Raw genomic sequence first — 12,599 nt, 5'->3', positions numbered from 1 at the left:
GCTCGCCCCTCCTCATCCCCCTCCTACAGAGAAGGACTACACTAAGGCAGATGTCCTAGGATGCTTCCTGAGGGGACCTGATTCTTGGAGTCCTCAAATACGTGCTGAATGTCCTCTGCCCCTTCCCTTCTTCTCTGGCTCTCCTTCTCCATTCACTACCCGCCCCCCGTCCCCCCATCACACGAACACAGGCACACCCTGGAGACCAGAGAACCGCCCCGCCTCCACACTCTCAGTTCTAGGACCACCGTGACTGCCAACGAAGGATGCCAATCACAGGCAGCCTTAGCCAGATCCCTGGGAGTTGAGTAAAAAAAAAAGGTTGAGGACAGAGAGGAAATGAACATAGCAACCTCTAATGCCCAAAGAAACCTCAGTATGCAAATGCATACAGGATCCGGAGCAAGGAAAGAGCAGGATATCTCCGACTACTCGGAGGACGTGGAACACTACAAACAGGAACTTTAAAGGGAATGAAATCTGTTGCCTGTTCCACTAGGAATATTGTTTGCAAGGCACAAGGTGTCTTTTGGTAGTGAGCACCCTCTGCGCATGCGCAGGTCCTTTCGGGAATTACTGCCCTGCCGCCGACTAAGTTGCATTCCTTGAATCTTCGCAGGAAAGACAATTCTTTAATCAGAGTTAGTAATGTGGACAGTACAAAATCGAGAGAGTTTGGGGCTTCTCTCTTTCCCTGTGATGATTGCCATGGTCTGTTGTGCACACAGGTGAGCTGCAGTTGTTGAACGTCTCTTTTTTTCTTGGTGTTTTTCTTTTTACATGCTTGCTGGATCATGTAGCTTGTTATTTGGGGGTAAGGTGTGCTTGTCTATATTTATGTCTGCTCGCAGTTTGTGTTCATTTTGAATACGGTCCCTACTTCTTCCCCTCAGCGCCAATGAGCCCAGCAACATGTCATACGTGAAAGAGACAGTGGACAGATTGCTCAAAGGATATGACATTCGCTTGCGGCCGGACTTTGGAGGTAATGCTTCATCTTTTTTCAACCTGTAACCCATACATATCTAGGTCTCCTTTCCTGTCAAAGATAAATGTCAAAAAAAAAAAAAAAAAGCATGTCATTTCCGCAAGTGTGCGCTGCTACGCCCTACGCCCTGGACACACACACACACACACACAAACACACACACACACCGGACCCTCAGTCGCAGGTGGATGAAACCCCAGGCAGAGCCGACCTTCCCCCCGCCCGACACACCCTCTGCATAGTCACTGCATCACGCGTGTGCCCACACCTGTTTTCCTAGGCTGTCCCTTGCAAGGGGGAGTGGGGGATGGAGGGAGCCCATTCAAAATGTAGTAAGCGCAGGGAAGCCCCCTGGCTCTCCCCATCCCGTCGCCACTCTAAGGATATGTCCATAATGTGTCCCACCTTCCCGCAGGGCCCCCTGTGGACGTAGGGATGCGGATCGACGTCGCCAGCATAGACATGGTCTCCGAAGTGAACATGGTGAGTGGCCTCCCGACGGGCCCGCGGCCGGGCTTACGCAGATGTGAAATGGACGGGTCCCCTCGCCCTCTGCGTTTCATTGGCGGTCACTTCGCCCCGGCCCCGGGAGTCCCATTCCGAGTGTTCCCCACACTAACACACCCCGCCCCTGCTGCCCCTGGTTTGTATTTTCGACACACACACAGGCTACTGCAGTGTTCCGGAGGAAACGTGCTCGGCACTATTTGGGGAAGGACGGTGACTGTGGCGCCGGAGGATCGGGTGGGGCGGAGTCGGAGCGATACTTTAGCAGGGTTTCCTCTGGTGTTGCGATGCCGAGGGCACCATCTGCCGGCGGCCGGGCGGCCTGCACTAGGGTCCCCGGACCGTGGTCCGTAGCCGCCTAACCCGGAGCGGTCGCTGAACCCGAGAGCCGGCCCAGGTCCCGCCACCAGGCGCCCGAGCACACAGACACGGTTTCAGAGCGTGCCCTCCTTCTTTCCGGGCTCTAACACACCTTGTGGCGGGAGCAACAGGCTGAGACAACAGTTCGTGCTGGCTAATACGAAAGTGCTCAAGTCCGCTTCTGGGGAGGCTTGTATTGTTACATGTGGGGGTTGATGAATTTGTCGTCTAGCGCTTGCAAATTTAAGTTGAGATAGAACGGGTCGGAGTTATGGCTTTGCTTTACCCTAGAAACCTAAGCATGCCAGAAAAGCCTGATAAGTAAAGGGACGGCGGAGGGGGTGGGGTGCGGTAGTAACATAAGGCAATCCTTTCAAAAGGTTAACATTCTTTTATTTCCTTTTTTCCTTCTCCCTTCCTGAAGCTGTGACACAGCAGCTGTCATCTTCTCTATTGGCTGTTTCCAACCACTGTGGGGTAGCAGTTTTCTAGTTGTTAGAGTTTCTAACTGTTGCTTCTTGTAAGGCAGGGGAAAAGCCTGTTGCTTTTCTAGAACCAACCACCCAGGGAACAGCTAGATCTACGTGAGCAAAATGCCATTTTTGTTCCATTTGCGAAAAAAAAATATTGTGGCAGCAGAAATTTAGACAGCCCGAATAATTTAAAGACTAAAACCGTCTGGGATTTTGTCACTCTATAGCTGTAAAGGTTACTGAATTGTCATTTCATTTCAGTTCCTTACTAGTGTGCCGTTTTATTTTAACACGCTAAGGTTTAAGAATTCTTTCTTTTTTTCGGTTATGTCAGGGAAAAAATAAATATGTTTATAATCTATTGAATAGGATTAGAAGAAAAAGTCGATTAAATTTATATATTTTATAGCTGTAAATTTCCTTGCTTTAAGTAGCTTATTTAAAATAATGTCACTGATGGTTGTATTGGGAAAAGAAAAATAATTTTTTTAAAAAAATGAATGTACAGTGAATATTTTCTGACTTGAGAAGGATTTTCAACAGACTGACTTATTTATAATATTCTGTTCATATACATCTCACTACCACAAAGCAACCCGAAACCCACTACTTACAAACACTGGGGAATGTAACAACATGTGCACATACACAAATAATACCTCCTCCATGTCATTGCAACTGGACAAATTAGATAATGAATTAAAAAGTAGTCTGTATCATATAGATAAATGATGATAATATTTTCCTTTTCAGTCATTTATTATGGCACCTTGTAAGTACCCACAAAGATCATTTATAAAATGGGAGAAGATTCAGACAGCTCAAAAGTCAAACAGTGGTTTGCCAGTGTCCATTTTCTGTATAGGGTACGATGCTTTTCAGAATTTTTAAAAATGCATAATTCTGTTGACTATATTTACAAACAACTTCTGAGTTACAATGAGAAACCGAATTGAATAGGGAAGTTGCTATTAACCAAAACAACCACCATAACAACAAAAATGCTCTGTGTAACCAGTTGTTGAACTGAATTCATACATAGCCCAGACAAAAAGGATTGAATTTAATTGCAGTACCACTGGAAAGGGCTCCTAATGATGGAATAATACAGCCTGTTTACTTACTGCACCATGGATATATGCGCTTGATTTTTAAAAAATATTCCCCCAGCAGATAAGCCTTTGAAAAATGTATTGTACTAAAATACCAATTACCTTTCCACAGTGGTGTTAGAAACATGATGGGAAAATAGAACCACTAAACAGTGAAAAATAATAAACCTTGATTTACTTACTGTTCCTTGTTTTAATAAGAGTTACCAATGAGATCCAAGGTCTGTTTTATCTTTCTCACCTATGACAAAGCATTGAGATAAATAGATTGGAAATAAGTCCAAGAAAAATGGAAACAAAGAGGAATTTCAAGATCGAGGGCTATAACACAACCTCAGTAGTTAGCCCTAGTTAAGAGCATTGTCTATAATATGCTTTGAATTTTAGATAATATAAATAGGGCTGAAATATCAATGGGAAATAAGACTCATTGATTTTTATATTAAGCATGTTTCAGTACCCTGATAGGAAGTAAATTTTGAGGTTATTTAAGAGGAAATTTTTACCAAAATTGAAAAAAATAAGAATGGGCAAGGAATATAATAAAAAATAATTCTAAAGAAAATTCCTACTAAAATCCACTACTAAAACACTGTTCATTTTTATATTTTTATTCATTACCATTATTACCCACCCATTCTACGGCTGGGAAAAATGTCATGATAATTGTATATTACATTAATGGGTTTGAGAACTAGGCTCTGTTAATTTTTGTTCTTTTCTTATGCTACCCTAAGTAAAATATAATTCCACATTGGTTTATAGCATATCTGTTTTAAAGACTAACATAACATCACATAACATCGAGTATTTTCTGATTCATGTTCTTCAGGATATAGAATGTTTTTCCCAAATTAAGAAAATGAACGAGAGCTTTTATAGTCAAGAACCTATATAATCAAGAATTGTTGATTCTGAGCAGTGAATTCTGAGCAATATTCCTCTGAGGAATAATTCTGATGCAGAAAAAACTATACTTAGGAGCAAGGCATTTCTTTTCAGGAATTAATATTATTGATTAAATTAGGAAGGATTTTTCCTCTGGCATTATGGGATATATTATGCAGGTGATAGTGATTATATCCTGTTACTTTCTCAACAGTTATCTTTAAAAAGCTACCGTGATTTCCATTTATTGCTATATTAAGCCCTTCAAACCTTCCCTTAGTTCCTGCCAAGCTAATTATCTACTGTCTCTCTCTCTAGACAAAAGCTGAACAGAAGGCAGCTGGGGCAAAAAGAAGACAACAGCCCCCATAAATTACCTGAAAGTAACCACTAACATCTGTTAATGTAAACTGAGTAAAACACAGATAGTAGTAAGCAGGTCTTCTCTTTGAGCAGAAGACTGGGGAAGCATGGTATTAACTACCTGCAAACAAGTGGCTGAATTCTTGCATTTCAGATTCCAACAACTAGTTGTGTCTTCTTTTTTTTTTTTTTAAAGATTTTATTTATTTATTTGAGAGAGAGAGAGAATGAGAGAGAGCAAGCACATGAGAGGGGGGAGGGTCAGAGGGAGAAGCAGACTCCCTGCCGAGCAGGGAGCCCGATGCGGGACTCGATCCAGGGACTCCAGGATCATGACCTGAGCCGAAGGCAGCCGCTTAACCAACTGAGCCACCCAGGCGCCCTAGTTGTGTCTTCTTATTAAGGAGGTGCCTTCTGATGATCAAGTGGGAGTCCCAAGCGTAAAACTCTCTGTCCCCGACCTAAAGAGCAATGAACAGTCCAAGTGGTCACTCCCAGAAGACTTTATATCTATTGAGTCCTAACCCCAGTAGCCACTCCCAGTAATAGATAACTACCATGCATTCATTGTTTCCTTTCTTCCTCCATGCATGAGTGGATGCCATAGTGAATGCTCTTCTACGCACTGCAATGAAAAATGAAAAGAGTAAAAAAAAAAAAAAAAAAAAAAAAAAGCAGAAACCCCACAAAAGCCTAAAATGAGCCAATTGTGTAAATAATACCTAAAAGAAAAACAAATATAATTTACCGAATAGCCACTGTTGTTAAATTTCACTGTTGTTGCTGTTGTTATTTTACTATTTGATTCCAGAGGATTCTGGGGCATACTGCAGTTATGGCTAATTACCTGGTCTTGGTGACACAAAACAGTAACCACTTTCAGAATCCCCCTGCCCATTTCTTTAAGCCAGTGTTTCTCAGTCTGTAATGTGTCCTTGAATCACGCTGAGATCTTAAAATGTTAAAATGCAAATTTTGAATCAGAGATCTGGGATGGGGTCTACATTCTGCATCTCCTGAGTGATGCCAGTTGCTGGTGTGTGGACAGCACTCTGAGCAGCGAGGTTGTAGTACATTATTCCAAGATTTTGCATTATGAAGAAATGAACTCTTTGTCTCTTAAATTTCTCTAAGAATGTTATTATTTCAAGGCTCCGAATTAAGTTTTAAGTTAATTTCTAGATAAACAGGTAGCTATGCTCAAAGGGAACATTAGTTTAGTAATTGATGATAAGCAACAGGACAAAGGCAAGAGCCTGGATGATGAGGCTTGACTTCACTAATAAGCGGTCCTCCTAACTGAGTCAATACTTATGAGTCAACCAACCTGAAAAGATGGCTATGAAAATATTTCCAAGCACAGTCACTCCGACAATACTATCCTGCTGCTTTTACAGAACACCAATGACTTTTCTGCTTCAGAATAGAGAACATTGCAAACCGTTTTCCCCCCACTGAGGATCTTGCAATAGCTTTGTAAAATAGCCTAAACATACTCTTGTTGATGTCAGGAAATTCTCTGAGGTTATAATAAAATTCCTTTGCAAATAGAGCAAATAGGTCAGTATCATTTAAAGGCAGGAACAGATATCTGCAGTTAAATAAAGATATAAATATATATTTTTTCTTATATGAGTAATCAACCAGGTCTCACTTTTAGGTACTGGGTTACAATATTACACCATCTTGAGAAGCCGAGAGAGGAAAAATTTCCCTTTGCCATTCTGTTTGGAGATAACAAAAAGATCTTTTTGTACCCTAAGCCACAACAAAGCAAGCCTATCCAGATTTTTTTTAAAGTTTGAGTTCACATTTGAAAGCCCATGTTCTTGGGATTACAAGGCCAGACTGGATATTAAAATGTATAATACAATGAAAATAAATAGTAACATTTATTGAACAAATCCTATGTATGAGGTATGTTTATCAAGTGTTTTATACACTAGCTCATTTAATCCTAGATTTAAGGATATGAGATTATTATTCTGCATTATAGATGGAGAAACTAAGGTTAGATTAAATAGCATGCTCAGAAGTTACAGAGCTAATAAATGGCAGCCATAATTTGAAACCAAGCAACCTGACTCCAGGGTCTGGCTCCCATCTGCCAGACAAGTAAAAAAATATTCCCAGTATTTAGCTTTGGGACCTTGAGTGAGTCATTTGACTTCTCTGGGCCTCAAGTTTCTCCTCTGTAAAATGAAGATAAATGACACTATTGCTAAACCTCTTTTCAGTTCAAATATTCTATGATATAAACTCAAATCTTTAAAGATTCTGGACTCTGCCAAAATCAAGATTCTTCCACTCCATCTTGTCCTCCTGTTAGTGTCCATCTTATTCTATTTTATTCTCCTGTTAGATAGGTCAGTCAGCAAGCATTTATTAAATTCCTACTGAGTGCAAACTATGGTGGTCTCCTAGGAACAATGCAGCAATGATTGTGTGTGATCCAGGGCCTCTTGAATCACCATTTTAATGGGTCATGGCATTATCATCCATTTTTTTCTAAATACATTCCCAGACAGCAATAAGATACATTGGATCAATGGTCTTCAAAATGAGAGTTGACTCATCCCTCATTTATATTACATTGAACATTGGAACCAATACCAAATTGGAAATATTTCTATCTGATTCTATCCACTGTATTTATACTGGGATCATTTCTCCACAACTGTCAAACTAATAAATTCTTCAACACTTAATGTGAAACAGTAGGAAACCATTACTTTCCAGGATCTGGGTATCCCAAAGGATTTACCCAACCCATTTAAAATCTTTCCATCAAGTGGTGTGGGAGCACCTTAAAGCTAAGGTGTTCATCTCAGCTGGACATTACTTGGTATCAATTCTGTAAGTGTTTGATGCTTTTTGTTTTGGCAGGCCCCCAAAGTCTTGGTAGCACCCTCAAAACACACTTGAATGAAATCTTGTGATTACCAAGGAAGGTAAAACATTTCAAAAGAAAAACAATGGTAGTAAGTGTTTCCAACTGACTTGAGTTTTAATAATGCAAATGACATTACCATACTTGAGGATAATAGGAAGATAAATGGATATATGCTTATAGGTGATTAAATGTTAGTACAGAGTTTCTCCACGAACTTTTTCAGAGTACTGAATCCTATTTTTTTTGTAATACCAGGACCAGGCTTCTGTATTTTAGAATGCTTGTTTTCAGCAGATTGTATATTTCATGAAACCCCTTGACTATCCATTGAAGGAAGTTAATAGTCTGTGGCATATAACAACTTATTACTCAGCACTGAACAGAGATGTTCAAGAAAGGGTTTACAATTAATTCCTCTCAGTGGTTATGATTTGGAGAAAAGGCTGACCACAAGAATGAAAGAGGTGTGGGTTTTCTTTTGTGAGCCCAGTTACCTCATTTTAGAATCTTTATTAGTCCTCATTGTTTTTCTGCTAATAGTTTTTTTTCTGCTACCCCTCCATTAAGTACCTAACATATTCCCCCTCTTTCAATCCCAGTAAAACTTGTCATCATATTGTATATTTAAGATTAAAGGGCATTTTCCCAAGAGCATTCATTCAACTATTCTACTGGTCTTTGTCCTTGTAGAGTTTATAGCCTTTTCAAAAAAATTATTTAAAATCTTATTTGCTGGAATGAAGATTTTTTTCCCCTTTGGAAGATTTGGAAACATTTATATTTATCCTGTTTGGGGGGTATTTTGGTTCAACACATACTTACAGAACAATTCTTGTTTTTAATCATGCTTTGAAATGGGCACTAGGGAAGGAAATATGACTAAGCTATGCTACATACCTTCAGATATTTTACAGTATACAAGACAATGTACACATAAAGTCACTTTTAACTAGCTAAAGGTACTATGATAGAGACAGGTATGTCCAGGATTCTATGGGAGCCCGGAAGAGTGGTTTCTAAGGCATGGTGAAGGGTTAATCCTTGAGATGATTCTTAAAGAGGAATAGTAGTTCGTACCATGTATAGGCTGCAAATGAAAAGAAGAAACTCCCAAGCAAAAAGAAGGGCATAAGCATTGGCAGGTGTGCCTGAAAATAACATGGAGTGTTCCAGGAACCAAAGGTGATTCACTCTTATGAGAACTTAAAAAACACAGGGCAAATTGTCACGATATAAGACAATACTAAAAGCAAGGTGTAGGACAGTGTTATTGAACTCACTTGTGTAAAAAGAAGGCTGTATATATATTTTATATACAAATATATATATATTTGTATATGCACTGACCATTTCTGGAAGAATACACAAGAAATGAATGGTTGTCCCTTGGAAGTAGAACTAGGACTAGGGGTATGACCTGAAGGGATAGTTACTGTACTTCACATGCCCTTTTGAGTTGCTTGATTTATCAAAAATCTTATACATGTTTTATACTTTTGCTTTAAAAAGACACAAACACACACAGAAAGAAATGATGCTGGAATATGTATGCTCAGGAAATGAATACTAATCCTGAAATACAGAAAACCTGCTAAAGGTTTTAACAGGTGCTATGTTTTGCATTTCAGATAGATCATTCTGGAAGTTATGTGAAAGATGAAGCAGAGAAGGCTAAAATTGGGGGCAGTATTCCTAGTTAAGAAGCTTAGAGGGTGTTTCAAAGTCCAGATGAGAGACAATAAATACCTAAAGTAGAAGAAGAGTGGCCTTAGGAATGTAAAGTAAAAAAGAAGAAAAGATAATCAAACAGAGGCAAATGAGAGGGATTTTATAACTGGTTAAATGATGGAGCTTGGAGAGGAAATGATCCTAGGATGTCCTACAAAGTTCCATGTTGAGTGACAGGCACATGTGGCACCATCTGCCCACGAGTGGAACACAGGAAAAGAAGCCCCAACCATCTTGTTCATCACTGAAGTGGATATGTTTTCAGAATTAAAAAAAAATGTCAGAGCATGTTATTATAAGGGACTTATGAGGACCTTGGAGGGAGAATATTGAAGATTGGAACTATCCTGGAAAAGACTAATTCTTTGGTGAGTCTTCTAATTCTGTTCACATATAAAGCAAATTCTATAGGGAGAAATCCCGGGTGTGTACACATAAATGTGGTGGCTGAAATGAGCCGGGTAGAGATGCGGAGAATGGGTGCTGGCCAAAGACAGAATAGAGCACAGTCAATTTTAATCCCCAGCAATATTGTTCTTTCTCTGGGAGGACCTAGACCCTGATAGGATGTAGAACATACTTCTCAAATTCCCCCAGGGAAGTGATCTTTGTACTGTTTTAGTTGCCTTTATAAAACCAAATAGGTGGGAAAAAAAGATGTGTGGAGAACTCACTTACACAGCATCTGCTCTCTCCTCTACCACGTCCCTAAAATGATTCAGAGTCCTTCTGGAACATTGTGTTTCCATGTGAAGTCATGTGAAAGCACTGTGAGTTCTTGCAAAAAGTGTATTCGGTGATGACATGAGACTGGGTATAACAGAGCACAAGTGAGGCCGGCAGGATGCCCTGAGAAATGTTTAGCTGCCAGGAAATTAAAAAGTGACCCCCAGGAGCTTTGCTGAAGAACTGAAACATCTGAACGGCTTGGTGGGAATGATTTTAAACAAGAATTCAACAGAGCTCTGTCCCTCACAAATGTTCTTCTGGAAAGAGGATAGCTATTTAAGCAAAGTTGTATTCATATATTGTACTATTTAGTGTAGAGAAAGAAGGCAGAGACACAGCTAGAGAATTAGACTCAAATAGAAGGAGGTTCGTAGGTAGCTAACAGCAATCAGCTATTCCATCCCTCCCTCCACTGAAAAAGAGTATGGGTTAAGGTGCTTCAGACACAACAGGAAAGTTAGAGGCTAGGTGCCTTGCTCTTGTTGCTGAATGGATTAATCGGGGAAGTTGCTAGAAATGAATCCTGCTTGAATGAGAGGGTTATTTGGGATCCTTCCTGAAAGCGGGGGAATAGATTTGTTGAAAGCTCAGGTTCCTTGCCTACTCTAACCCTCTGTGACTCATGGGGATATTTTTTTTTCTTTTTTTCTTTTCTTCTGATCTATTATTCTCAAGGGAATGATATACAATTCTCTAGTCAAGAGGAACAGCTTTGTGGTTTCCATAGAGACATTTCAATGACATTTAGTTGAAATCCTACCTGTGCCTAGAATATTTCTCATGTCAGAGGCCATCATTTCTCCCTCCTACCACTTGCAATCCCTCTCCCACACAAATGCATCTAGATGTCCTTTAAAACCCACAGGAAGTCATCTTTCTTCTATGGAGCCTTTTCTGTAGCCACAATAGAGAGAATTATGCTGGAGAAAGAGTATATAGGGCATGTAAACAAATCAAGGCTCCAAAAAGGCAAAAGATCCAATATAACATAATGATCATCTTTTAGTCCATATAAGGTTTTTATTGACCTTGTCTTTTCTGCCTGTACTATGTAAGCTCCAGGAAGTTCAGGATTATATTCTTTATGCTCTCTATGTAGCTCCTAGTATATTATAGGAACTTAATAACACTTATTAGGATTTTAAAGTAATTTTTCTGGTCATAAAGAAGTGTTAGTAATAATGGCACTTAAATTTATTAATTCAGAAATTAATAGTTTCTCTGCCAGGGCTACCTTATGCCTTCATCTCTAATTTTGTTTTATGTTGATCATGAATCAGGAGCCGTTTCTATAGAAACAGGTTTATCACATGGCACAGCCCGTTTCACAGACACAAAATTATTTCATGACAAATATCAACATGCATGCACACACACACACACACACGTGTATGCACCCACGTAACTTTTCATCAGCTTCAAAAAATAACTGATTTTCATTTTTCAAAATGTCATTTCCATACTGGCACTGGCTATCAATATTTCTGGAAACACTTAAGAAATTGTTAAAGAACAATTTGATTGATGACTATAAAGTGAATGGCATTTAAAAAGGAGGAAAATCAAATTTAACAGGTAACATATGCAAAGGGGTTCCTCAGCCAAAGTGGAGAGGTCTTGAACTAGATAAATTAGGTTTTAAAAGATAACCAAATAACTTTATTAAATTTGAAAATATAAAGTCAAAAATATGTCTAATCCAGAAATATATATATGTTTAATATATGTGTTTATAATCTACCAGCTACCTATCTAGTCATTTTTGCCGTAATTGTGTCCTTGCTGCTACATAAGTTTCTTTTCAAATGTCAACTTTTGTCTGAAACTTCTAGATCCACACAATTTATCATAACCACTAAATATGTTAAATCAACTACCACAACTTAAATGTTGATAAAAGATTCTTTCCAATGATATCACCACCTCTCTGCCCACCCCTCAAACACACACACACACACGTGTGCGCACGCTTCAGCACACCCTAAAGAAACAACTGAGAGAACAAAGGCCCAGTTCAAACTGACTGCTGAGTTGAGACAGAGAAGATTCACTAGAAAGCTTAATTGGAACATAATTGAATATATTCCATTTATGAATTCAATATAATTGAAAACTTTTGGCTTAATGTGATGAGAACTGATTTTTAGAAGTTTTAAAGTTAGAAATTAGAGGAGGAAGACAGGTTGAAAGATTTGGAGAGCAGAAGGTATTGACAAAACTGAAAAATCATATTCAGGCCTTGGTGGGTTATTGGTACATCTCTCCTACACCTATGCTAACACCAGTTTGGGAGATGCCCCTAAGAGCTGTGTTCTCATGAAGTTGGAAGGGGATTTCATAACCAGGAGCTCTGCAATTGTGCAAGGATAGATATCACATGACACTTGCCCTGCCGTATTCAAAATCACTGTCATAGAACATAAGCATATCTTGATGAACTATGTTTTTGCATAGTCACCATGGAGTTTTTCCACATTTTAAAGGATTTGCACCTTTGGTTCTGCAAAATGGGTAGAGATAGGTGAACCCAAACTCAGACAAAGCAATTGCTATTATTC

At 39.3% G+C, this 12,599-nt stretch overlaps 1 protein-coding gene across 1 annotated transcript in view; it reads left to right on the top strand.

Annotated features, from left to right (window-relative positions):
- Positions 1-424: 424 nt before the first annotated feature.
- Positions 425-12,599, top strand: part of GABRB1 (gamma-aminobutyric acid type A receptor subunit beta1) — a 380,597-nt gene continuing 368,422 nt past the window's right edge. The window contains exons 1-3 of the mRNA XM_035005044.1: positions 425-728; positions 894-985; positions 1,404-1,471. Coding sequence (XP_034860935.1) covers positions 649-728; positions 894-985; positions 1,404-1,471 — 240 coding nt within the window. The 5' untranslated portion in view covers positions 425-648. The remainder of the gene's footprint in view (positions 729-893; positions 986-1,403; positions 1,472-12,599) is intronic.

Source organism: Mirounga leonina, unplaced genomic scaffold, assembly GCF_011800145.1.
Source record: "Mirounga leonina isolate KUSES-001 unplaced genomic scaffold, KU_Mleo_1.0 Mir_129, whole genome shotgun sequence".
NCBI lineage: Eukaryota > Metazoa > Chordata > Mammalia > Carnivora > Phocidae > Mirounga > Mirounga leonina.
Note: the sequence above shows the minus strand (reverse complement) of the source record. Positions and strands in the feature narration are given on the sequence as shown.